Source organism: Pungitius pungitius, chromosome 6, assembly GCF_949316345.1.
Source record: "Pungitius pungitius chromosome 6, fPunPun2.1, whole genome shotgun sequence".
NCBI lineage: Eukaryota > Metazoa > Chordata > Actinopteri > Perciformes > Gasterosteidae > Pungitius > Pungitius pungitius.
Window position 1 is genome coordinate 15,051,936 of NC_084905.1, and position 26,596 is coordinate 15,078,531.

Genomic DNA, 26,596 nt, shown 5'->3' on the forward strand with positions numbered 1-26,596 from the left:
TTGAAGTAAAGAGAGACATTATTACAATAATGACCAACAATTTTTGTGATCTTTCCTCAAATGATATTTGCTTCATGGAAGGAATAGAATTTCAAATATTTATTGAATAACTAACTACAAACACCAAAAACATAATTTGATTCGCAGCCTTTGTAATCTATCTATTTTAAACATTTTGATATAGATTTAAGCATGAAATGACATTAGGATAGTGAGGGTTAAGTTTTATCTGTATTCATCCACCACTGTAATGCTAAAGCAAAGGATATTTGTGACACGATAACACAGGGCAAAACTAACAAAAAACTAGCTGTTTGACTCAGTCCAGGTCCACACAAAACCAAGTTGACTCCATATTTGGAAATGCATATCATAAAAAAAAAAAATTGATATCTCAAGACAACCAAACCAAAGTGTCTTTCACGTTTTTCCAAACTGCATTGTTGTATTTGTTATTGGTCGTTTATGTCAAAATGAAAACATTTAGTAAGAAAGGGATGTCTGCAGTGATTCCCCTGACAAAAAGCCAATGATGTTTTCCAACAGATTTGAGATTATTGCAGAAAATATGTAATGTAATATGTAAAGATATGTAATATCTATGTCAACAACATGTTATGATGTTACGATGTTATGATGTACACTTTTAGTTCAGATAGATTATCTACGCAAATGAACACCACTTTTTTTTAAGCATCGGTAGAATCAGCAGAAGTAAAATGCAAATATTAGGCTACAAACAAACAGTCAAATGACTTTGCGTCATCATTACAGCGTAATGGTGTTCTGTTATCTCTTTTTCATACTTAGCAACCACCTTTTTTCTAGTTCATGTTAAATCCTTATAAATCCAAGAGAGAGAGAGTGATTAACTGAAGTATTTTATCTTGTAGTTCAACTATGAAAATCCCTTTATTTTATGTGGGACCATATTTCATATTTCAACGATCCATTTAAAACGCCCACTAACGTCACGGCGAGGGGACCATGTTCGGTTTTTCCGACTCATTTCTTCACGAAAACCCAGATTACCGCCGTGACCCCCTGCACGTGCCTCAGTGCGGACCGTGTGGTCCTGATGGGATTCGAGGGATGAAGCGCATGGCCAGGCTGTGCTCGTCCTCCACGGGCTGCTGTGACAAGTTGTTGGTCTGCCGGATGCTGCTGAGGGTGCAGCCACGGCGAGGACACACGGTGTAACGAGACAAGAGGGTGACCAGGATGGCCTTCATCATCACCATGGCGATGTGTTTGCCCACGCAGGAGCGAGGCCCACACCCGAACGGCTGGAAGAAACGACTGGGCACCTGCCGACCACAGGAGGTAAAAACTGAGATGTTTGTTCCTAGAGCCACGTGATGTGGCGCAGCATTCTCCCCCGACTTACAGTTTTGTCGAAGTTCATCAGGTTGAACTCTCTGGGTTTTTGGAAGAATTCGGTCTTGTGCATAAGACCAATGTTGAGGATGATGTTGGTTCCTTTTTTGATTTCCGTGCCGTCGATGGTGTCATCTTTCAGAGCCTTTCGCATTGTGAAATCAACCACGGGATGAAACCTTAAAGACTCATTAATGAAACTCTCCAGCACCTTTAAGCTCTGATAATCAATGCTTTCACCTGTTTCCCCTGTAGATGAAAACGCAGCATTGACAGTTTGTTAAAAAAGCTTTGTCTTTAGTTACAGAATAACACAGTACAAATATACTCACCCAAAACGCTGTTCATCTCCTCCACTATCTTCAGCTCTACGTCCGGGTTCTGTTTCAGCAGCATTAGCATGAAGAAGAGGCTGATGGAAAGCGTGTCAGGCGCCGCGATCACCATCTCCAGCACGCACTGCCTGACGTTATCCGCTGACAGCTCGCCGACACTCTGTCCAAAGGCGAAGCACGTGACATGGCGGCGCCGGTACCTCTGTGGGTCAGGCGGAATGGATTCTCCAAGAGCGACCTACCTGAGCGAAGATGAGCTCCGTGGCGAAGTCGAGATCGTCATCTAACTTCTCAGACTCGTTTATGATCTTTCTCTTCGTTTCAAGGAGGCTCTCCATCACGTCCTGCAGCTCCTGGCTGTTGACACAAAGAGCAACTCTGAAGAAACCAACCCGGGACCCAACCAGGAGTCGCTGTGGCGAGCGAGGATCTTACGCCGCTCTCTTGTGCTTGTTGTACAGCCATCCGATCTTGAAGAAGATGTCTGGCTTTATCAGAACTGTTTGCCAGGTCTCAAAGTAGTTGTGGATTTTCACCAGCAAGTCCTTCTCTGAGTTATGAGGAACAACAACAAAAACAGGAGACAAGGGGGGGGATTATAAAAATGATTTAAGGCCAGAAAATACAGAGTTTGGGTGTAAAACGTGCGGACAAAGACCACGCTGCTGACCATTGAGCGGCACCCGGAGGAAAAGCCTGTTGGAGATGTCCACCACTACGACTCTCAGCAGATTGAGAGCGTCCACGTGTTTTGAGGGGTCGGTCATGTTCTGCAAGTCGTCCAGATGTTTGGATGTGGAGCTCACACAGATTTGCACCGTGCTCTGGAGGCCCGGACCGGTCAGCGCTGCAGGAAAACAACCATGAAGCCAGACGGAAGTTTGAATACAAGGAATCAGCGTCTAGTTGTAGTTGGAAGAAGAAGACACCACACTACTCTGCACTCCATACTCTGTTGTGTATGTTTATCGCTCACCTTTAGAAAAATACGTCCTCACTTTTCTCCAGAGCAGGACATCGCTGTTGAAGATGATCCCCCTCCCTTCCATCCCAATGCACTCCAGGCCTTTTTTGCTCCCGAATCTGGCTGTGTAGTGGGTGCTCCTCAGGACGTGATATACCGCTGAAGATCTGCAAGAGTAGTCAGGCTTTCATTCATTTTCAGATCCACGGGATACGACTTTTCATCCCAAAAGACTTGCCTGCTCAGGATGAGTGTCTCCTCGCCGTTAATCCAAACCCGCACAATGCTGCCATATTTGTTGTTATAATAGTTGCTGGCTGTTCCGATCCCTGTCCAGATGAATCTGCCGTAGGAGAGGAGGGGGCCGAGTCCCGCCAAGAAGAACGGACCTGGCAGAAAGAAACGGCTGTTGACTGAAGCCATAAAAGACCCCGAAGCTGCTAATGTGGAAACGAAGGTCAGTGTTTCCGTCATTAACATGATGGAGAAACATTTACCTCCCTCTCACACCTGCGGCCCCTTGTACATGTCGATAAATCTATGAAAGTTTAATAAACGGACCGAACATGAAGTCTCTTACCGGGTATATGTGACGGGTTTATTCGGCTCCAGGCCGTGAACAGCAGCAGCAGCAGCAGGAGAAGCAGAGCGGAGGTGACTTCGGACATCGAGCCGACAACCTCGGCGACGACGGTGAGCGGCTGCTGCATAACCTTCATGGACACACACACACACACACAAACAGACAGACACACACAAACAAACTCTGTCTTCTTTGACCAAACCAGCAGACACAAGCGTTTATTTGATTAAAGAGCAAAATAGAGGAACCAGGATTCCTTGTGTATGCCACAGCAATGGAACACATTAAAATAACACACGAGCCGTTATGACGACTGTTTGCTGCTCTTCAAATACTTCCGATTATGTGTGGGGGACAGATTATTCCTTCATTGTCTTTTAATGTTATTACAGGTTAATCATGCTCATAATATTGGGGCATCTCTTGAGATGTCTTGTACATTTAGTTGCAAATATTGCTGACAGTAATTTTCCAAAAGAAAACACAAGCGAGTTATTTTCAACTGAATTTCATAACTTAAATTATATAACACAAATAATAACAATAAGAAACTCCCTCAATTCAGGAACAAAATGAAAATAATTATTAAATTAAGTAAAAGTTGGATTAATATTTCTAATAACGTTTCTACATCTTTTATCCTTAAAGGTGTTGCATTTTTTACTTTTTCTTGATTGTTTATTAGCAAATTGTCAAAAAATAACACTTACTTATCTTGTTCTTTTCGATCGCTCAGAGTGCGGTTTAAAGTGATGCAGTCTGTCCTCCACTGGTAAATAAATCACAGTCTTTCAAACTGTTTATATATCCTTGGTTAAGCCCTCATTTTACTGGTTGCTTAGAAACAGTGCCACTTTGGGGTTACAAGTACCATTAGATGGCCAAACAGTGCACAGTCCGGATTACGGTAAACGTCTAAACCACGGAAAAAACCCCCACAAAAAAGGGAGTTTTTTTTCATAAGAATGCAAAGGCTGTAGGTCTTTCATGCCTTTTACTTTACAACAGTCTTTTTTTATGGATTCGCTTCACATTTAGCTTTGTTGTTCCAAATAAAGAAACCCCACTGTCGTTCCCCTGAGGAGGCTTTTCAAGGAGAAATTAATTAGCTGGGTCACACTGACCTGTGTCAAAGGGAGTAGGGATTTGCTCCGCGGTTCAGAATGGGAAACACGAGGATGCGAGAAAATGTCAACTTTGTTACTTAAGAATGTCAAGTCTTAAAAATGTCATGAACTGGTGTCAGGCCTCCACAACTGAAGTAAAATCCCAAATGGAAAGCAGTGTTAATGCAGAGGTTGAGTGCTTCTGACAAGCTGTCCTTCAAGCTCAGTACATGAATAGCTGGTATTTTGTTGATGAAGATGTTGGCCTCAGATTTAGGGAATTGGGTGGGGGCTTTTATCCCAAGTTGGCTGAGAAACATGCTGCCCTCTTTGTAGTAGAGACTAAACTGGATAATAAGAACTTTTTGCAACTGGAGAAAATGTACTATTACTTCTCCACGGACAGAAGTGGACAAAACAAATTGTAACTGTTCTATATTTGTAAATGCTTAACGCAATAAATGAAAAACAAGGAATTCCATTTATTAAAAGGAGATTTTGGTGCACACACACACACATGCACACAGTGGCTGTCTTTTATTGAGAGAGCTCTGAGAGCTCTTTTGTGAATCCAAAGAATGCTCCACTTGTTCACAACTTATTTATTCCACTTCCCAAGTAATTTTGTGTAGGACGGACTGGTGGCATTATTGAGATGAAGAGCATCCGAATGATGAGACGCGTGAAGGCGGGTCATGCTGGAAATATTATCTGAGTCAAGTATAATGACTGACTTGAACTGTTTCCCAGATGCTTGTTGTTGCGCAATGCATCTTGCCCATAGTTGCAGACAGATCTCAACCTGTTTATTTCTCTCCAACAGCTCCAGTGTAGTGACGCCTCATCTGTTGGCAAGTGGTCGCATATGTGCCGCATGTGCTTGTGAATTTCAGAGCTCGGGTTACTCTGCTGTGAAAGAAGAGCGAGCGGGACGCAAACATGGAGGAGAGGAGGGCGACTTTTCTGGCCTGGAAAGTGCTACTGGTGGGCATGTGTGCGTTGCTGCTCATGAGCTCGGGGGGGTTGGTGTTCCTGCTGGTACGACAGAAGGAGCTGACGGAGGAGCTGGTGAGGTTGGACGTCCAGGTGCAGGTGCTGTCACGGAGCTGCGGGCTGCAGGCCACAGACCCCGCGGAGGCCCCGGGGCTGGAGAAGCCAAGGCGCAGCAGAAGGAACCAGGAAGGAGAACCAAGACAAAGCGAGGACGAGAAGGATATGATGATGCTGATGACGTACTCCATGGTTCCTGTAAGACACCTGAGTGTTTTTATGTGGGCTCTTTGTGAATATTGCAAACGGTTTGCTTTACTTCTGTGTAAAACATGTGAAGAGTATTTCTCATGGAATTGTTATAAGACAGAAGAGAGGAGCATTTAACATCTCTTTGCCTTCCTCTTTGATCCTTTGTGTCACAAAATGAAAAGAATCCAAGAGTGTTAATTCATTGTTTGCAGGATGAATTGTATGCAGCAGTGAAGCTTGTCTGCTCCTCCCTCACGAGGGGAACTAGCATTTCTCCACAGGGTGCTGCTGAATTCGTTGACAGGACACTTTTTAAAAACCTAAATAAAGTCTATGACAGAACGATCCATAATCAGAAATAGTAGTTAAGCTAACCATACTTCATCTTAAATTAGTGCATCTTTTGCTTTCTGGATCTAATAACACAAATGATAATATAATTTATACATTATTTATTAGTGCAAATGGGAGTTTGATGAGTGTCATTGATAAGTGCTGTCAAAATGTGAGCAATCAACATTGAGATTACGTTTGTATTCTTTTTTCAGGTCAAAGCCTTCATGGATCTGTGTAATAGCTCCAGAGGACTTTGTTTCACAGGTGCACGTCTCATATACTGTACATTCGAGTGCTGTGGTTTTTATTGTTCGTGGCGCCTTTTCACTTTTGCATTTGTGTAAAATGTTTATTTGTTTTTCCTGCAGGTCCAGCTGGACCACCAGGTAAGAAAACCCCTTAACTTAATTCATTAATCTAAACTGACATTGGTACTTCAGTCACGGTTCTTGTACCTGCCAGGTTTGCCAGGTAGAGCCGGTTCTTCAGGACCTCAAGGTGCCCCGGGGCTGGAGGGGAGACGAGGAAGAAGAGGTAAGAGATCTGTTCCTTTTTTCCACTCATTAGAAATGCTAAATACTAAATACCTGTCAATGACTAGGACCCCCAGGTGAAAAAGGAGAGGCGGGACTCAAAGGAGACCCCGGGCTGAAAGGCGAGACCTACAATAACATTTTCATTGAGGGTGGGTAATACACAATTTGATAATCAAGATAAAACAAGATAAACCTGGAAAAAGATGTTGATTTAAGGTTTCCCTCCATCAGTTATAATTGTTGATGTAAAGTGCCAGCCAATGATAAGCGGTGTTGTTTGTTAGAAAAGGTTTACAGCCACTGCATTCTAATATTTGAAGGTCCACCCGGTCCAAGGGGTCCACCAGGTCCATCGGGGCCACCTGGCCCACCTGGTCCAGCCTGTCCTGATAGGAATTGTAATAAAGTTAAAAAGAAGACCATTGGAGAACCTGTCCGTGACAACGTGTCGATGGGTGAGAAGAACAGAACAGATAATACAGCATGTTTCATTTTCCCACCAAAAATTTTTTCATTAACAAATCCTATCCAACTCATGTTGTTAAATAGAAAGCGTATTTTGGGGGTGGCGGTGTGGGGGGTTTATTTGAGAAAAAACTTAACGTTCAGATAAACATTATGATCACGAGCCTGTGCAGCATTTAGGGACATTTATAAGCACGGATGGATTATAGTTATGTTTTCATGAGTGTGCATTCACCTGAAATAATTGTTTAGTTTTTTTGTAACCTCATGAGCCTTCACATAACAGAGGGCTCTGGCTGCGGCTCTGGAGAAAGTCCTGCACGCTTCTCTCATTCCCTGAAGGCCATGCTGTTACTCTGACACCCTTGTGAAAGGAGGGGGAGGGTTGAGTGATATTCAGCTATTCAGCAACCTCACCGCTAGATGCCTCTAAAGCCTGAAGATTTACACAAAAGTTAACGGACTGATTACATTGTCTGTAAAGTGTATTCTCCAACGTCTAAATACTTTTTATAGTGGCATCTCCACACCGCCAGGAATAAAATTCAGGTTGGGAAATATTGTAATCCTTTTACATTTTAATTTATTGGCCAAAAAAGGTCTTATTTAATTATTTGGACCTTAAAATACGGAAATCAGCATGAACTGTCACGACCGGACGGTGGACGGGAACCCAAATGCACGACTCTCACAACGTGGTGCGAAAAAAGAATCAAAGTTTATTAACAAAAGGGCAGGGCATGGCCGCTGAAATAAAAATCACTCGTGGGCGAGGAAAAACCGATCTAGAGACAAAAACTGAAAGCAGGCTCAATTAAGGTGTCGACAAAAAACGAGGCAAGACTGTGGACATACGTAACGCTGGCACGGTGGCTTGGGACAAGACGAACTGGCACAGGACAGAGGGGGACTCAGACAATATATACACACACATAGGGGAAGTGCACAGGTGGAGACAATCAGGGGAGGGGCGGCAATCACACCGACACAAGAGGAAGGGGAAAGTTGCCTGAAACAAGGGGAAGGTTCATTTTCCAAAATAAAACAGGAACTCACGAGACGGACACGAGACAACCTAACTAACATCTTTTTCTGGACATGACAGTACCCCCCCCTTTAGGGACGGCTCCTGACGGACTTTTGCGGTTGTTGAAGTCCCTGATGAGTGCCGGATCCATGATAAAGCTGGACCGGACCCAGGAACGGTGCTCCGGACCATAGCCCTTCCAGTCCACCAAGTATTGGTGTCCCCTTCCGCGTTTGCGTACGCCCAAGAGTCGCTTCACTGGGTAGACCGGTCCCCCATCAACCATCCGGGGAAGTGGCGGAGTTGCGGCTCCGGGCACCATAGGGCTCTCTCTAACCGGTTTCAGCTTCCCCACGTGAAAAGTAGGGTGCACCCTCAGGGATCTGGGAAGGCGCAGACGAACAGAGACAGGGTTAATCACTTTTGACACGGGAAACGGACCCACAAACCTAGGAGCTAGCTTCCGGGAGGCAACATGGAGTGGCAGGTCCCGTGTGGAGAGCCAGACTTTCTGGCCCGGCTGGTATGTCGGAGCTGGCTGGCGCCTCCGATCAGCGACCTTCTTCATGCGCGCCGCGCTGCGAAGGAGGATGCTGCGGGCAGCTGCCCAGATTCGGCGGCAACGCCGGACCATGGCATGGGCGGAAGGGACGACGACCTCCTTCTCAGTATCTAGAAACAGAGGCGGTTGGTAGCCGAAGGCGCACTGGAAGGGGGTCAGCCCCGTGGCTGCTGTGGGGAGCGTGTTATGGGCGTATTCAACCCAGGTTAGGTGTTTGCTCCAGGATGACGGCTTCTGGGATACCAGGCAACGAAGACTCGTTTCCAATGCTTGGTTCAGGCGCTCAGCCTGTCCATTGGCCTCTGGGTGGTATCCGGACGTGAGACTGACCGTGGCCCCGATCAGTTTGCAGAATTCAGTCCAAAAACGGGATACGAATTGGGGCCCCCGGTCTGACACCACGTCCCTCGGAAACCCATGAATGCGAAAAACGTGGTTGAGCATGGTTTCGGCAGTCTCCTTGGCTGACGGAAGTTTAGGTAGGGCTATGAAATGAACCATCTTTGAGAATCGATCCACCACTGTGAGGACAGTGGTGTTACCTTGAGAGAGCGGGAGACCAGTGACGAAGTCCAGCGAAATCTCAGCCCAGGGTCGACTGGGCACCGGGAGTGGTTGCAGCAGCCCTGTGCGTGCCTGGGAGGAGGTCTTGTTCCTAGCACAGACGGGGCACGCACCAACATACTCCCGGACCTCGCGTTCCATGGCGGACCACCAGAACCTTTGTCTGATGGCATATATGGTTCTCCTGATCCCTGGATGGCAGGTGAGCTTTGAGGTGTGAGCCCAATGAATCACCTGTGGGCGCATAGTTGCCGGAACAAACAGGCGATTAACTGGACAACCACTAGGTGTAGGGTTCTCACCATTAGCCCGCTTCACCTCTGATTCTATCTGCCATGTTACCGCTCCTACCACACGGTGCGGTGGCAGCATTGGTTCTGGTTTCTTGGCAGTGGGCTCGGGGTTGAACAGACGAGACAGGGCGTCCGGCTTGGTGTTCTGGGACCCCGGCCTGTAGGATAAAACAAAGTTAAAGCGGTTAAAGAACAGAGTCCATCTGGCTTGGCGAGAGTTCAAACGCTTAGCCTTGCGGATGTACTCAAGATTTTTATGGTCAGTCCAGACAATAAACGGGTGTTGGGCCCCCTCCAGCCAATGTCTCCACTCCTCTAATGCCAGCTTTACCGCGAGCAACTCACGATTACCAACATCGTAATTCCGCTCCGCCGGTGAAAGTTTTCTGGACAGGAAGGCGCATGGATGTAGTTTGTGGTCTCCTGTCGATCGTTGAGATAGGACCGCCCCCACACCGTCGTTGGAGGCATCCACCTCCACCACAAACTGTCGGCTGGGATCTGGAACCGTGAGGATGGGGGCCGTGGTGAACATCTCCTTGAGTCGGGTGAAAGCCACCTCTGCTTGGGGAGACCATAGAAACGGGGCTTGGGGAGAGGTGAGAACATGGAGGGGAGATGCTATGGCGCTGAAGTTTCTGATAAACCGTCTGTAAAAGTTCGCAAAACCCAGGAATTGCTGAACCTTCTTACGGTTATCAGGTGTAGGCCACTGGGCCACAGCGCTGACTTTAGCCGGATCCATTTGTATCTTTCCAGGGGCTATGACAAAGCCCAGGAAGGACACAACGTTGGCATGGAATTCACTCTTTTCTGCTTTGACATAAAGATGGTTCTCCAGCAGACGCTGGAGAACCTGCCGAACATGGCGAACATGAGTGTCTCGGTCAGGGGAGAAAATCAAAATGTCATCTAAGTAGACGAATACAAACTGATTAAGGAACTCCCTAAGAACATCGTTTATCAACGCCTGAAATACGGCCGGGGCATTGGTCAGGCCAAATGGCATCACGAGGTATTCGTAATGGCCCGAGGGGGTGTTAAAGCCGGTCTTCCACTCATCGCCCTCTCTAATACGGACGAGATGATAAGCATTGCGCAAGTCTAGTTTGGTGAAGATTCTGGCTTGTTGCAGCTGTTCAAAGGCCGATGACATGAGGGGCAGGGGGTATCGATTCTTGATAGTAATGTCATTTAATGGTCCATAGTCATCGCAGGGTCTCAGGGAACCATCCTTCTTCCCCACAAAAAAGAATCCTGCTCCTGCTGGAGACGAAGAGGGACGTATGAGTCCTGCTTTTAATGAAGCCTCGATGTATTCGGTCATGGCTACTTTCTCAGGGCCGGAGATGGAATAAAGTCTCCCCTTCGGAATGGGCGCACCCGGGATAAGGTCAATGGGACAGTCATAAGGACGATGGGGTGGTAGGGAAGTGGCCTTACTCTTGCTGAACACCTCCTCAAGATCGTGATAACAACTGGGAACGGAGGTCACCTCACGCAAGTTGTGTGTGTGGGTCGGAGCTGAAGCCGATACAAGGTCCCCAATGACTCCAATCTCCACTTCTTGGCCAGGAACCCTGTCTAGCCCCCCCCGCTTCCCTCCCCAGCTTATGATCCTCCCAGAGCACCAGTCAATGTGGGGGTTGTGTTTTTTGAGCCAGGGGAACCCCAAAATCAGGGGGTGTTGGGCCGAGTGGAACAGATGAAACGTCACTAGTTCGTGGTGGTCCCCGATGCGTATAGCCACAGGTTCAGTCACATGTGTTACATTAAAAATAAAGCTGCCATCTAAGGCGCTGGCTTTCAACGGCTGGTTCAAGGGAGCTGACCTAACTCCCATTTGGTTGGCAAAACCCCAGTCCATGAGGCTTTCATCAGCCCCAGAGTCAACCAGTACTCCCATTGAAACTGTGGTGTCATGGTGGCTTACCTGGATCTTCATCAGGGAGCGGGAGGAACTGCCCGATGAGGCGAAGCGGTTCGACAGGGGACTCTTCTTCCCCTGGTGGGTTGTCCTCCTCGCCGGACACCCTACCACTAGATGTCCTTGTTCCCCGCAGTAGAAACACCTGCCTTCCTGCAGGCGGCGTCGTCGTTCCTCAGCGGACAAACGAGCCTGTCCCAGCTGCATGGGCTCCTCTGGATCACGCGAAGAGACAGCTCTCCACTGGACCGGCGACGGTAGGGGGGAAACGACCCTTGAGTTTGTTGAAGGGAGACCTCGGTCTCCCGGGCTGTCTCTCTGCCGGATGTCGTGGGGTCAAACACCCTCCTCAATGTCTCGGTGAACCGAGCGAGTGATTGGCAGCTTGGTGAAGCTCTGGACCATTCCGTGGTTGCCCATACTTTCGCTCTCCCCGTGAGATGGGAAATCATAAATGCCACCTTGGACCTTTCTGTGGGGAAGGCTGAGGGCAATTGTTCATAGTGCATTTCACAGTTAACTATGAAGGACTTGCATTCCCCAGGCTCACCGGAGAACTTCTCGGGTGGGGCAAGGCGAATTGCCTGACTGTGGGGAGCTGGAGCTGGTGGTGCGTCGGCAGCCGCCAGCACGGGCGAGGCTGATGGTGCTTGGTTCAGATGGGTGAGCATCTGATGAATCTGGTTAGATAGGAGATTCACCTGGGTCGTCATGGCGGCCTTGAAGTCCTCCTGCCCGCTTGCCAGCCCTTCCACTCCATGTTGCAGGGCGGACAATTGGTCCTCCTGCTGCTTAAGGCGGTTACCTTGAGCGCCAATGGCTGCCTTTAGGTTATCCGAGTCTGCTGGGTTCATGCTGGCCAGTTCGTTCTGTCACGACCGGACGGTGGACGGGAACCCAAATGCACGACTCTCACAACGTGGTGCGAAAAAAGAATCAAAGTTTATTAACAAAAGGGCAGGGCATGGCCGCTGAAATAAAAATCACTCGTGGGCGAGGAAAAACCGATCTAGAGACAAAAACTGAAAGCAGGCTCAATTAAGGTGTCGACAAAAACGAGGCAAGACTGTGGACATACGTAACGCTGGCACGGTGGCTTGGGACAAGACGAACTGGCACAGGACAGAGGGGGACTCAGACAATATATACACACACATAGGGGAAGTGCACAGGTGGAGACAATCAGGGGAGGGGCGGCAATCACACCGACACAAGAGGAAGGGGAAAGTTGCCTGAAACAAGGGGAAGGTTCATTTTCCAAAATAAAACAGGAACTCACGAGACGGACACGAGACAACCTAACTAACATCTTTTTCTGGACATGACATGAACAATTTAGAACAAATGTTGTTTCTGAAGGTAATTCCCGCAGTAACAAGGCAGCAATGGCCACTGATGGCAAATATGCTCCATTAGGCTTTTCAAGTCTAGAAGTGGGATGATTTTTCAGCATAACATGTTTTGATGGTTTTATTTTGTTTGCAAAAAGGTAACCTTATAACAAGTTGTAAATCGGCTTATTTGATGAAATTGCACTTTCTTGTTTCCAGTTTTTTTCTGAGTTTGTATCTCTAGGGTTGAAATGCACTTATTGTAAGTCACTTTGGATAAAAGCGTCAGCTAAACGACAAGTAATGTAACCTTGCATTTATTGTTTTGTCTTTCTTTTTAGATTTATCTTCTTCTGTGACAAAAAACCGCAACTCAACAATGAACAAGAATGGTAGTAAGAAATTCAGAATATGTATTGAGTTATGAGTTAAGTATTTAGATTATAGGCCGTTTGTGATTGAGAGTTATAATAACAATGTATGATTTCTTTATTTACACAGAATCACAAGCTCCAGTAAATGAGAGTAAAGATGTTTTCAATGTTACCGCCTCCGAAGATCCAGTCACAACTACGGACTTTAGTAAGCAACCGTTGTAGGAAAACTTGAAAGGTTTATTTCCCCGAGTCAGTACCAGTTTATCTAGAGTACAGCTACCCAACGTGTTGTACTCTTCCAGTAACAATTGTCATGTTAACATTTTACAGCCCCACTTACTACGGAAAAAAACAGAAACACCTTCAATCGCAGCGAAGACATGAAGGAAAGTCCAACAAAAAGTGGTAAAGAAACTGGCCAAGTTGATACACTTTTGTTCCATTGTATTTTATAGATTAACCTCTTGTAATAATTAAGTTCAGTGTGAAAATGTTTGGTAATCCAAATTCTGTTTCATTTACCACAGAGTTAGTGTCACCTCGTCCAGACTACAGACAGGACATGTTGACTGAAACCAGTACAGAGAACGTCACAGAGGCATCAATCAACTTATCAACAGGTAGGAGATACTGAAACATCATTCTTCATATTCTTTGAATCGTTTTCATGCTGTGCTCATCTCATTTAATCTCCACAGTGTTACCAACATCACATCCAACGTATGAGGCCCGTGATGGTTTTCATTTGACTGACTCTGAGAAACTGCAAGAGGAACCTGGTCTGCAATCCTGGCTTTTAAAAAATTTCAGCAGCCTTTTAATATCATAGCTAATTTTATTTAACAAAAATAATCAAAATGCATGAAAGAGGAAACATTCTTATTATTTTTTAAATTATGTTACATTATCCCAATAGTGTTTTTTTTTTCTTTTTAAATTGATACATATATGTGCAGCAACATGATGTACACACACATAAGTCTACACATGTCCCTACATACAAAGGTGGACAAGTTAAAACATGTAAAAAGAATAATTCTAAAAGAATCAAGTATTTGCGCAAAAGTTCTCCCTGTTACCGATGAAACTTAAAGCCTTTTATTTTCCAGAGTCATTTCATAAAGACTACAGCCATGACAACCTGAACAACACAGTGAATGTTACATATGGACCAATACAATTATTAACCGGTAGGAAACACTCTGTTGTGAATTGTGAGCCAAGAAGGTAAACTAGGTAAACTAACTTAAAACATTACATATATGTTTCCTTTCATTCAACAGATCAATTTCCTGTTGACGAAAACAGTGATTCCTTCAATACCAGTGGAACTATTATTGATGCACTCAGGAAAAATGGTAAGAAACTGTCTTTGAGATTTTACTGACTCCGAGAAACTTTGACACCCAAAAACGGAAGCTGGTGAACAATCGTTTTAAGCACCAGGGAGACTTAAGAACAAACCTGCACAGAAAAAAGAAAATAATAACAAAACGGTTTTATTTTCTAGAGTCAGAATCGTTTCATCAAGAAGACTACAGCGATATCTTGAAAGACACCGAGAGAGAAAATGTTACAAAGGGACCAATTCAGCAAATAACAGGTAGAAACACTGTTTTGGAACTATAAGTAATGTGGGGGACCATACTTTTAAAACGTTCTATTAAATGATTAATTTCATCCACTAGTTCCTTTCTCTGTGGACCAAATCATTGATTCATTCAATAACAGTGGAACCACTGCTGCACCCATGAAGCGTGGTAAGAACTGTGTGGTATCGTATTTGATCAATTCACATTCAAGTGGGAGCACTTTTTTTGTCCTCCCTCAAATGAGGGATACGTAATGTCTGTGACCTCTCATCCAGTTAAATCTCATCTCCACTTCTGCAGATTCACCAACTACTCGTCCAACTGACAACAGCAGAGACGTTACTGACTCTGAGCGACTTGTAAACACAAGCACAGCTGCTGGTAAACAACTCATTTCAGCAGGGGGACCTATAAACAACCTCATGAAAAAAGAAGTTACACCCAACACTTTTCTATTCTTTTCTAGAGTGGTTGTTTCCTCAAGGCGACGACAATGACATCTTGAGTGATACCGAGAGAGAAAATGTTACACAGGCACAAACAACGACATTGACAGGTATGAACACTGTCTTATTAAAGTTAATGACAATAACTTTACAACATTATTTACAATGATATTTTACATACATCCTACAGCTCTACTTTCCGCTGACCAAAACAATGCTACAGAGGCACCACTTCAATTATTAACAGGTGGAAAATGTGGTTTCAAATAATATAATAAAGTAACAATGGCCAGATAATATTTGCATCAGTCTTTTATATGATTTGTGTGTATTTATGTTTCATTTTCTGTTTCAGCGCCACTCGCTGTGGATATGGAGAGGGACCCCTTCAACATAAGTGGAAATTTGATCAAAACAACCAAGAAACGTGGTAAGAAACAGTTTTGTGTCGTGTATTTGGTTTTAATGAAAACCAACAATCTTAATTTATAAGACGTTTTATCTTAAAACCCATCAATCATCTTTCAAAGTTGATTTAAAGAAAATTACCCACAGATCCCATTGTATTGGCTACATCTCTATCTATCCATCTGTTGTCTTATTAAAATACTGAAGTACGTTTGCTTTTTTGTTTAGAATGCAACCTCAGAACTATTAAATGTCCGAAGGACGCCATCCAAATGCAAAGCACTTTTGGAGCCTGGATGTCCGAAGCGTCCCAACTGGATGAAGGTCGATTCTGGCTCGCCGATCATTTTTCAGGTGATTCAAAAGTCTACAAAATCATTCATCAAAGCAATTTGTGACTTATGGTTGATTTACAGTAAAAACATTTCTTTACCAGGTCGGGTTTTGGTGGAGCACAGAAACAATTCAACATTTCATAATGCAAGCGACAAAATGATTGACCTCAGAAGGTTCTTCCAGGGCTGTGGTCATGTTGTTTACAAGCAGTCGTTTTACTTTCACAACGCAGGGACGAACCGACTCTTGAAGTAAGTGATTGTATTTATATCTTGTACAACTCTTGGTCCCTGAACTCTTGGTTAACTTACTCATACTGACTTTTTCGAACATGCGTAATATTTTACAGATTTGACCTGAAAACCGAGGAAACAAAGACTCTGATGATGGCAAACAGCAGATACCACAAACTGATTTATCTTTTCCGCAACTCCAAGACGTATTTCAAGTTTGCTGTGGATGAAAATGGATTGTGGGTCATTTTTGCATCCGATACAAATGATGATACGATGGTTGCAAAGATTAACACTGACAGGTTCTCTGTTGAGTCCGTCATTAACACTCGCTACCCTACAAATAAAGCAGGAAATGCTTTCATTGTGTGTGGGGTCCTATATTTTACAGATGACAAAGATAGAGAAGTTACATATGCTTTTGATTTAAAGAAGGAGAGTCCTATAAATGCAAGTTTTGACTTAAGGCCAGCCAATGGCATCTTGGCTATGCTGTCCTATTATCCCAAAGGAAAGCTTCTGTATATGTGGGACAACAGCAGCGTGACAATATGCAAAGTTAGGCTGAAACTAATCTAGAAATAATCATGAATCTTGTCAAATTAGCAATAAAGTTATTTTTAAATGCTCTGTTGGTCTGCTTGAATTTCTTGAAACGCGTTATTTTTACACAGAAGGTTCAGGTCACACTGGATCTTGTTCCCAGTAAATATGGATTTACACAGCTTCTGTCTGAGACTCTGAAGAAAATTATGCCACATGTTTTTCCGTTGCCTTTGATGCACACAATAGACAAATAAGCACAACAAAAAAGAAGAACAGATATAAGCATACACATGTCCTATACTTGCTGAGGTCCTGTAGTCCTCTCCCCATTTATGCAGTTGGTTAAAAACACCCATTTTCCAACTTTCCATTGTCCTGCCCTGATCTTTATCGGGGGGATCCTATTGTACAGGATCCTGTCCTCACCTCGGTAGTAATCTGCCATAGGCGACAATGCTTCCTGAGTTTATTGTTGGGTCAGGTATCATATACATGAATCAGGAATCAGGAATCAGGAAACGTGTATTGCCATAATATGCCAGACATACATGGAATTTGACTTGGCGGTTGGTTCATGACAGCAGTACAACAATGGACAACAGACAACATAGTGCAGGAATAAGATTCAAAAATAATTAAATATATTCTATGGGTTAGTAGACTACAACAGAAAGTTGTAGTTAACAGGCACACAAATGTCCACACAAAAACCAATGTATGATGTCACAGTGTGAGTTCTGTAACAACAGTTCCAAAACGGTGCAGACAGTGCAGATTTGTAGCTTCATCTTGTTGGTAAAACTCCTCACAGTTGTGACTCAGCTTTACACATTTACGAGGACCACCCAAACGCAACTTACACATAACGAGGACCGTTGAACGCACCAGCAGCCACTTCTGTTAACTCCTCCTGTGGGCGGGTTCCTAGATCTCTAAAGATCGGGATGGGTGTGAGCTGTGTTGACCAAAACCAAGCCTCCACATTGCTTACACCGGTTAAACCATGTATGTTAGCGACTGTACACAGATAGAAGGTTAGCTAGCAGTTAACGCTGAAATCGACCTAGTAGCTACATAACAGCGTTACATCACTGGGTCGTATCCCACCTGGGAAATATCGGCCTAGAGAAGCGTATTTCTGAATTCACTGTGACATTCGTACTGTACGCTGACCTGTTCAAACAAGAAAGTTAAAGCACCGTGACTTTGCAAATTATATATTTTTTCCAAGGTGGCTGTAAGGACGCCACTGAGTTTCATCGTGCCCCGTGAGTAAAACGAACGCGTATTTATATCGACATATCGTAACGTTTCTGTTAGAATTAAGCTAGGCATGTGGCTCCTGACTGCTAAAGGCAGCTAGCGCTACTTGTTTGTTTCAGAGCAACACCACTCATAATAATCACTGCGCAACATTGGCTGTATGTCTGCCAAGAGTGTTTGCCATTTCCACGGGACGAACCGCAATGTAGTTCTGGCTCGGGCCTAGCTCAAGAAGTTAGCAGTTACTTATTGACTAAGCCAATACGTTGTTTATTTTGCCGTGTGTGGCTGCCGTTGGATGGCAGGTAGCAATTAGCCTCGGCAGCAAAACAGATTCGTACATTTATTGACTCATTTAGACAAAATTCCCACAGTCGCAAGCAGCACTGGCGTTGCCCCCTCTTGTCAGCAAACGACCTGCAAATGCTAACGGCGACGTTGAAGCTGTGACATTTTAATGGCTAAATGGCCTCTCCTGTTTGCAACTGCTGTTTTTTCAATCCGCCGGCTAGTTGAGCGGCATCCATCTTTGCCCCCCAGCACACGGTGTTAACTTTATTTTTTGTTTTCAGGGTATTGATCCAAGGACATAGTTATGTCCTGTCCGTGCACGTCGGCTGCCAGGTTGTTCCTAAACACTGCACACAGAGGTAAGGAAGTGATAGTAACGTTACATATTCTACAAGCTAGCTAAAAGCTGCATGACATTGGGCCAACGTCGCTTGCTACTGTTTGTGAAGCTAACACCTAAGCTAACACACAAGCTACAGCTGTTAGTCCGTCACGTAACGCTAACTACAGATGGACAACTATTTTAGTAGCGGTTAGAAGGCTGTAACGTTAGTCGTCGCCTTACATCACCCAGCTTGTCATAGTTGTAAGTTACAGCTGTGCCTTACTTACAAGACCGCTAATTCATACAGAAAGCACGCATATATGAAAGCACAAAATAATGTTAACTTCGTTAGCAATAGCATACTTGCTACATCAGCCCTTCACACTTGCATAATGCAAATTGTACAACGACGACACACATAACTAGTGTGGACTCATTGCCCCAGACCATGAACTGTTGCCCTAGATAATATGCCGTGTGCTTATCTGATATCAATGACAGTCCGGCCACTGAAGATGTTTACTTACCTGATGTGTTGTGAACTGATCATGGGGAACTCGATTGGGGGGGAAAAGCCATTACGTTTATCACAAATATATTTGGTTTACTATCACATTTTCATGCTAAGGGAAATAGGTTTAGGATTATTGAAATGCATGTACATGTATTTTCTATTGTACTTGAAAGTGGATTTGAATCAACAATTCGATTTACATGACTCATATAGCGGCAGTTAGGGTAATATGTTTTGTATAGATAAACATAGTTTTAAATACCATGATCATTGTCATTCAATAAACATGTATATGTAAATAAAATGTAATCCTTTTTTTTAATTAAGAACATTTTTGTTGTGTTTTTTATAGGATTGTCCTGCTCCCGGATTCAGTTGTTTTCTCTGAGTCGTCAGGGTTCTCGGGAAACTCATTTACATCCCAAGGTACGAGTGAGGTCTTTTTCAGAGACCGCTGTCTGCTATGCCGCTAAAGATGGAACAACAAAGGACAGTGGGAGTGATGGTGGAAAGGTAATCTCTTGGAGAAATCTCATTTGTGCCTTTCTCACAATAATGTTTCATGATCTTTTTCATGATTATGTCTTACGCCAATTGGAAGAGATAGTTGTAGTAGTGGTCTAATTTAGAAAAGTGCTGATGCTAGTTGTCTGTTTTGTCTTTCTTACACAGAAGAGTATCAGTGAGGGGAAGAGACAGTCTGGGTCCGGAGGATCAGGCAAGGGGGGAAGCCAGCTACGCTGCCCTAAATGTGGAGATCCCTGCACACATGTAGAGACCTTTGTATGTAAGTAAATTTAATCAGATTTACCAACAGAAATCTTATGCGGAGTTTGCGGAGAAACTCGTAATCGAGATTAAAAAAAGATGTATGTAAGGGTTTTGTTGACACAAACACTACGAAATGTAGAGGACAGTTTATGTGAGCGGTTCCGTTTTAAGATCAGGTAAACAAAACCTCATCCAGAGAATATTCCAAACTATTTGTGCAAAAATACATTTGTTTTATATTTTTTTAATACCATTCGACATGGACAGGAGGTGGATCAAGAAAATGTGCAGATTAAAAGTAAAAGAAACCTATAGAGATATTTCTATCTATGGCACAGTATACAAATGGTACAATACAATTAACCATTATATTATTATTAGATATATATATAATTAATATATTATATCACATTTCGTTATTGTCAAATGGCTATTCTCGGCTTTGTGTTGCAAAGGTTAACTATGTAAGTTTATACTTCAGAGTGATGTTTGGATTGTTACAATTCAATTGTCACGGTAATCCAGTAACCAAGTATCACATAAATGTATTATTTACTGCTGGGGGTCAAATTAAAGTTCATTGTAAGAGGCAACATTTGTATCTGCAATTTGTTCTCAACATTTATACTCTTGCATCAAGTTTCCCTGTAGTTGAAGACCAGCAACCAATTTATTTCTACCATTTATTTACCTCATCCACCCATCTTGACAGAGTTAAATCATTTGGGTGTGACTCAGTTTAATGATTTGCTAGCTTGACGGGTTTATTTTAAACTGAATGTGTCAGCTATTTCTTCTAACCAGCTTGTGAAATCTTTCCATGTGTTTTTTTCTTTTCTTTTGTAGCATCAACACGATTTGTCAAATGCGAGAAATGTCATCACTTTTTCGTGGTTCTGTCTGAGACGGACTCTAAAAAGGGACTAAACAAAGAGCCAGAATCTGCTGCAGAGGCAGTGAAACTGGCATTTGCACAAAAACCTCCCCCTCCTCCTAAGAAGGTGAGAAATTGACTCATGAAGTCAAAATATGCTTGATATGTTACTAATCCTGGTTTAATATTCAGTCCTTTCTGATATAGAAATTGTTGTTTTTATTCTCCAGATATATGCTTACCTTGACAAGTACGTTGTTGGCCAGTCCTATGCAAAGAAGGTGTTAGCAGTTGCAGTGTACAATCACTACAAACGCATCTACAACAACATTCCTGCTGGGAGTCGACAGCAGGTGGAGGTGGAAAAACAGCCTTCTCTAACACCTCGTGGTCAGTATTATTGTTGTCCGTAGCTTGTATATATCTTCTTCTGCAGACTATTGGTGGCCTCCCCTTATAGTTTCTAATAAAAAAAAGGCCCTTTCGAAACATCATCTTTTTAAACAATTGCTAGGTGCATGATGTAAATGCTGATTTGGTTTTTTCTGTCCACTTTTCATCGATCGTTTCGCTGTTGATTTCCCACCTGTACACGAGACCATTATCTAGATGGCTAGTAAATACCATAGTGTTTGTAACCGCAAATGGGAGTTTTTTTCAAGAAATGTGGTTCCTTGGTCAATCGAAGGACTTTGACAAAAGTTTTCTGTTCTGTATCCTTTGGTCTACATTTTTGTTTTCATTGAGAGCAGAGACGGAACACAAAAATGACAGACATGCGCCGCTTTTTGCAGTTTAAAATGGAAGACATACTGCGTGTGTCACTTTTGGTGTTTAACATGATTTAAGGGTAAAGTTGAAACCCTTTTTTTATCAAACCTAATTATTTAATTGAGGTATTTCTAAAAAGAAAACCGTTCTCATTAAGTTCCTCATTAAGAAAACAAAAAACGGCCGCTGCAACTTTTTTTTCAAAAATACATCAATTGGTCCAAGTTTGTCACAGTAAAATTTGGGCCACTAATTTATTTTCTACAAATTCTTCATTAAGATGTCACAACAAGTAATTTACTCAAAGTCCACACAAGTAATCAAGAGGTTTCAGTGGTGGCTGTCATTTAGAACTTGTCTCATCATAATCTGTATTATTTGGCATTTGTTCAATAACTAGCTCACATCTTTATAGCCGTTTTTTCAGGACTGTAGTAATGTCATAATGGTAATGATCAATTATAATATTGATTTGGGTACTTTCCTCCTCTTCCTGTAGAACTAGAGATGAGAAGACGAGAGGATGAGTACAGGTTCACAAGTAAGTGATTAAACGTCCTTACTGCTTTTAATCAGAGGCCACAAAAAAACAATCGCAACACTTTAACTGCAACTTTTGTCTTGATTGTCTTGAGTTGCACAAATGCCAAAAGGTACAGACAGCCGTGGCTCCTCAGAGATTAGTTTTTGCCTTTTTCAAAGCAGCGCAGTCTCATTTATAGTCCTATATAGCTCAACCAACGCATATTTCTAACCCAAACATGTAAACGTTCCTCTGCAGCTAGACACGTTACACCATCAACAAATGGCTGGTCTAACGCGAGCAGCCGTTGAAATCTAAAGATTGCTGTTTTTTAGAGGGATTTTAAAAATGTTGTTTTTCGAGAAGCCCCACTCTATCATTCACGACGCATTGTGACTTTTCCTGTTGTTCCAGAGCTGCTGCAAATTGCAGGGATCAGTCCTCATGGAAATGCTCTGGGAGCGTCCATGCAGCAGCAGGCAAGCCAGCAGCCACCGCAGGAGAAGAGGGGCGGGGAGGTCCTGGACTCCACACACACCGACATTAAACTGGAGAAGAGCAACATCATACTTCTGGGCCCCACTGGCTCAGGTCGGTGTTGCACGGTGGCATCGCTACATAGGCAGTTCATCTGTACATAAGGTCTTGACGAATGCTATCGTGATTTTTCTAATTGTTCACAGGAAAGACGTTGTTGGCGCAGACACTGGCCCGTTGTCTGGATGTTCCTTTTGCAATATGCGATTGCACCACACTAACTCAAGCTGGATACGTGGGGGAAGACATTGAGTCTGTTATTGCCAAACTGCTGCAAGATGCTAACTACTCTGTGGAAAAAGCACAACAAGGTGGGCCGAGGGACTAACTTATTTTTTATTGGGGGATTGTGTGATATGAATTAATCATCCTGATGACAGACAGCACGACCACAGGAGAAAAGCAATGCACTGCTGTGGACGGGAGTTGTCCGCTAAAACCAGCTAAAAGAGAGAAAAATCTACACGTTTTAGTGTATTATCAGACAGCCCATTCCGACAGGGAACTGACGTTTTATGTCCTTCAACGCTTTGGTACGAGCCACCAGATAAAACCACGGATTTTTAGTTTGTGTTTTCTTGTGTGACGCTTTTTAAGTGGATTCGGTTACACTAGACCACAACAAACAACAAGGTAGACCAGGGACTTCCTGTGCTGCAAGGTAACATTTTCATGGGCATTCTGAAATGCACACACACACACTACTAATGATTAAAATTCATTAGTAGTCGATAGTTTGTTTTGCTGATGTTAATGAGATCAAAATACACAAACAAGTCAGAAATAAAGGCCCAAATCTGTAGTTAAAGATCCGTCACAAACTGATCCAGTCCGTGTGAACGTAGTGACACGGAAAGAAAAAGGCTTCTGTCCTCAATCAGCCAACTTCCAGCACGAGACTGCAGAAAAACACATTGTCTTCTAGGGTTGGTCTGGTTTGGTTATCAGGAAGAAATAAAAAATCTAGAAAAACCAAAGTAAACATCTATTTCACTGCAATGACGTTCTGCTGTTCTGCAGCTGGTGAGACTTGTTTTCTTCAGTTGAACCTTTTTTTTAATTGATTTAAGTGAATTGTGTTTAGTTTAGTAATACTGACGTAAACCGTGTATTAATTCATGCAGGAACAGTGTGGTTGTGGGAAGTGAAACAGTCATAGCTCTGTCCTTTTACATGTGCAGGTATTGTGTTTCTGGATGAGGTTGATAAGATTGGCAGTGTTCCTGGAATCCATCAGCTGAGAGACGTAGGAGGAGAGGGAGTCCAGCAGGTCAGGATTCATCCTCAGTGGCACCATACAACTTGGATGTTTGTTTATAGATATCTCAGAATAACATTGAGTTTGAATTGAGACGTATAGCAGCAGATTTGACTCATTTACAACAACTTGAGTTACTAACATAATTTCTGTTTCCTCTCTCTCAGGGGTTGCTTAAACTCTTGGAGGGCACAATAGTCAATGTTCCTGAGAAAAACTCCAGGAAGCTGAGAGGCGAAACAGTGCAGGTGGACACAACAAATATTTTGTTTGTTGCTTCTGGTGCTTTCAACGGACTCGACAGAATCATCAGCAGAAGAAAGAATGAAAAGGTAAATCTAACTTTGCTCATATGTGCCGACTACCGGCAGTCGTTCTTGTCTTCTTCCCTGCCTCTAATGTGATCCTTTCGTTTCATGCCTCCTCAGTATTTGGGTTTTGGAACTCCCTCCAACATGGGGAAAGGGCGGCGCGCGGCCGCCGCCGCCGACTTGGCCAACAGCAGCGGCGAGACGGACACGGTGGCCGAGATTGAGGAGAAGGACCGCCTGCTGAAGATCGTGGAGGCCAGGGACCTGATCGAGTTCGGAATGATCCCGGAGTTCGTGGGTCGCCTCCCTGTGGTCGTGCCTCTGCACAGCCTGGACGAGGAGACGCTCGTCAGAATCCTGACCGAGCCGCGCAATGCCGTGGTGCCCCAGTACCAGGCTCTGTTCAGCATGGACAAAGTGAGGATGCGACGCCCCTCCCCCAACCCCTCATTCTTTACAATGAGACCCCTGCTCAGGGGGGGCTCAGGCTCAGCTGTTGCAATAACGCAGCGTCATCAAATGCCTGCAAGGGCACATTCTTTGTAGATTTACTGTGTAATGTCAAAACAACTTGCATACACACGTACGTGGTTTCTGTCACTGGGACCTGAAAGGCAACACACTATTCTTCCACAGGAACAGAACTGACAGAACCTGCCAGTTAAATTGTTTACTACCATGAACCACTGTATAGTTAGAGTTTAAATGAATGTGCTCTGTTTTTGTCTCAGTGTGAACTCAACGTGACTCCAGATGCCCTGAGGGCCATAGCCAAGATGGCTCTGGAGAGAAAAACTGGAGCTCGTGGGCTCAGATCCATCATGGTATGTAGTCTTTGTCCCAGTTATCATACTTGCTATTCATGCTATTCTGATAAGTTATTAAACATGTCCCTGATTTTTTTTTATATATTTTTATAGGAAAAGCTCCTTCTCGAGCCCATGTTTGAGGTGCCGCACTCTGACATCATGGCTGTTGAGCTGAACAAAGAAATTGTCCTAGGAAAATCCCAACCAACCTACGTCAGGTCAGTGTGTCTCCGCTCACTGGGCGGGGCCACAACCGGTTAACGTTAGGGATCAGATTCCTTAAGCCAAGCTCAGCAGACTCTCCAATGTTGTGTTTGGCTGAACTGGAGTTTTCATTTGAATTCCAGAGCGCCAGCCAAGGAGCCCGCAGAGGAGGAGTACGACTCTGGCATCGAGGAGGAGAACTGGCCCCGGCAGGCGGACGCAGCCAACAACTGAGCCACATGTCACTCATTTCTCCTGAAGACAGTCTGTGAAATCATTAGATCTTTATGAACCTTTCTATACCCACTCTGGATTTTACTGTAGCCTCTGACAAACACGCTGTGGACACTGTTAGTGGTGATAATGGAGTCCTGTGGTTTGCACTACAGAGTGTTTTCCCGATGAACAAGTTAAAGCGAGCGCAACAAACTTTGTCCCGTGCATAAGATGTTAATTCTCTAGCACTCACGGTGGACCTTCATAAACTATTTCAATCTCTGCGGATTGTTAACATTTTTATCTATATGAAGATAATGCAATTTTATTCACAAAAAGGATTTGTAGCCAGTTTATTTGTGTTCTCTATTTTTGGTGGTGACTGGCTGTATTGGGAAGGGAAGAAAAATGACATAATGGGATCCTAGTGTACACCTCAAAAAGAAGTGGAACTGAGTGAGTGTAGATGGAAACATGTCAAGTAAAGCCTTGTATCATAAGGGCCTAATATTACTTAAGCACATTAATATTCTGAAGTGTTCTCCTTTGCCACCATTTTTAAAAAATGGTGCTCACAGCAAAATACATTTGTAAGCAGTTTGTAAGACACAGCCTCTGATTAGGAGAACACATGGTGACCTTTTTAAACCGATGTTTTGCTTCACGTACAGCCCACCATTCAGGGAACGTGTCTGTTCCCGATTACCACAGGACTGGATCACAAGAAGATTAGCAGGTTGCCCGCTAACTTGCAAGTGTTATTTAATTATGATGCAATATTTAGTTTTGTAGTCGATACCCTCCAACATACAGTTAAAGACCGAATCACAGCTTTAAATTTTAAAGCTTCATCATTGTGAAACGAAATCCTAATCGGAGAGAGATTCTTTCCCGGTTGTCTGCTCTAAACCTGCTTTGTCAGACGCCCCCAAAGACAATGCAGATGTTTTTATTTTCACTGTGCGTCCCTCAGCGCTGGCAACCCACACCTCAGTGTTAGTGATGTAATATCCTGTTACTAAATAGTATCTAAATCCACGCGTCTGTAATCAAGCCTGAATGCTCTCCGACGGAACTGAACCACGCTGCTGTACTCTTTGAAACGCTGTTTGTGCTTTAACATGAGATTAAACTAGATCGATCGTCCTTTGCTTTTAAGTTTCCTTTTTTCCTTCAGTTCAGTCTAAAATCTGATTTTGTTTTCAGAGGTCTGTTACAGAACCTGTAAAATCCCCCAGTTTGTGGATCTAAAATGATGTGATTGTTGAAAATATATAAATAAAAATGTAAATCTCTGTACAGAATTTTGATTGTTGTTCTTTTTAGGGTTACGGTGACAAGAT

General features: G+C 43.6%; 3 protein-coding genes across 6 annotated transcripts; 2 read left to right on the plus strand and 1 right to left on the minus strand.

Annotated features, from left to right (window-relative positions):
* Nucleotides 1–84: 84 nt before the first annotated feature.
* Nucleotides 85–3,395, minus strand: LOC119196278 (brain aromatase). Its single transcript, XM_037451832.2, has 9 exons — nt 3,257–3,395; nt 2,915–3,065; nt 2,689–2,843; nt 2,383–2,559; nt 2,148–2,262; nt 1,955–2,069; nt 1,710–1,872; nt 1,388–1,626; nt 85–1,307 (listed from the first exon to the last, which is right to left on the minus strand). The coding sequence occupies exons 1-9, from the start codon at nt 3,393–3,395 to the stop codon at nt 1,056–1,058; spliced, it is 1,506 nt and encodes a 501-aa protein (XP_037307729.1). The 3' UTR covers nt 85–1,055.
* Nucleotides 3,396–5,096: 1,701 nt separating this feature from the next.
* LOC119196267 (gliomedin-like) lies at nt 5,097–16,670 on the plus strand. 3 transcript variants are annotated; one of them, XM_062562902.1, is made up of 22 exons: nt 5,097–5,613; nt 6,156–6,207; nt 6,312–6,329; nt 6,406–6,477; nt 6,545–6,628; nt 6,800–6,934; nt 12,990–13,043; nt 13,150–13,230; nt 13,356–13,430; nt 13,553–13,645; nt 13,724–13,804; nt 14,135–14,215; nt 14,309–14,383; nt 14,536–14,628; nt 14,714–14,785; nt 14,918–14,998; nt 15,084–15,163; nt 15,250–15,310; nt 15,419–15,493; nt 15,700–15,825; nt 15,908–16,058; nt 16,157–16,670. In XM_062562902.1, exons 1-22 carry the CDS (start codon nt 5,305–5,307, stop codon nt 16,617–16,619), a joined length of 2,412 nt encoding a protein of 803 aa, XP_062418886.1. In that variant the 5' UTR covers nt 5,097–5,304; the 3' UTR covers nt 16,620–16,670. The 3 variants fall into 3 exon arrangements, with proteins under 3 accessions (XP_062418886.1, XP_037307710.2, XP_037307711.2); XM_037451813.2 differs by having other exon boundaries at nt 5,105–5,613; nt 15,084–15,173; nt 15,254–15,310; XM_037451814.2 differs by having other exon boundaries at nt 5,112–5,613; nt 12,990–13,040; nt 15,084–15,173; nt 15,254–15,310.
* Nucleotides 16,671–17,592: 922 nt separating this feature from the next.
* On the plus strand, nt 17,593–26,557 carry clpxb (caseinolytic mitochondrial matrix peptidase chaperone subunit Xb). 2 transcript variants are annotated; one of them, XM_037451820.2, is made up of 15 exons: nt 17,593–17,854; nt 18,422–18,499; nt 19,332–19,492; nt 19,652–19,766; nt 20,597–20,751; nt 20,855–21,014; nt 21,895–21,936; nt 22,333–22,509; nt 22,602–22,766; nt 23,637–23,725; nt 23,881–24,045; nt 24,142–24,441; nt 24,756–24,848; nt 24,945–25,051; nt 25,181–26,557. In XM_037451820.2, the coding sequence occupies exons 2-15, from the start codon at nt 18,445–18,447 to the stop codon at nt 25,269–25,271; spliced, it is 1,875 nt and encodes a 624-aa protein (XP_037307717.1). In that variant the 5' UTR covers nt 17,593–17,854; nt 18,422–18,444; the 3' UTR covers nt 25,272–26,557. The 2 variants fall into 2 exon arrangements, with proteins under 2 accessions (XP_037307717.1, XP_037307718.1); XM_037451821.2 differs by lacking the exon at nt 21,895–21,936.
* The last annotated feature ends 39 nt before the right edge of the window (nt 26,558–26,596 follow it).

What these genes read in the sequence shown, in the direction of transcription:
- clpxb (XM_037451820.2), top strand. Translation starts at nt 18,445, where the DNA reads ATGTCCTGTCCGTGCACGTCGGCTGCCAGGTTGTTCCTAAACACTGCA. An exon ending in GAGGAGAGGGAGTCCAGCAG is followed by an intron (nt 23,726 to 23,880) that starts GTCAGGATTCAT and finishes CCTCTCTCTCAG; the next exon opens with GGGTTGCTTAAACTCTTGGA. An exon ending in GTGGGCTCAGATCCATCATG is followed by an intron (nt 24,849 to 24,944) that starts GTATGTAGTCTT and finishes ATATTTTTATAG; the next exon opens with GAAAAGCTCCTTCTCGAGCC.
- LOC119196278 (XM_037451832.2), bottom strand. Translation starts at nt 3,395, where the DNA reads ATGAAGGTTATGCAGCAGCCGCTCACCGTCGTCGCCGAGGTTGTCGGC. An exon ending in AACAAGCACAAGAGAGCGGC is followed by an intron (nt 2,070 to 2,147) that starts GTAAGATCCTCG and finishes TTGTGTCAACAG; the next exon opens with CCAGGAGCTGCAGGACGTGA. An exon ending in GGAGATGAACAGCGTTTTGG is followed by an intron (nt 1,627 to 1,709) that starts GTGAGTATATTT and finishes TTTCATCTACAG; the next exon opens with GGGAAACAGGTGAAAGCATT.
- LOC119196267 (XM_037451813.2), top strand. Translation starts at nt 5,305, where the DNA reads ATGGAGGAGAGGAGGGCGACTTTTCTGGCCTGGAAAGTGCTACTGGTG. An exon ending in GAAACTGCAAGAGGAACCTG is followed by an intron (nt 13,805 to 14,134) that starts GTCTGCAATCCT and finishes TTTATTTTCCAG; the next exon opens with AGTCATTTCATAAAGACTAC. An exon ending in ACCAATACAATTATTAACCG is followed by an intron (nt 14,216 to 14,308) that starts GTAGGAAACACT and finishes TTCATTCAACAG; the next exon opens with ATCAATTTCCTGTTGACGAA.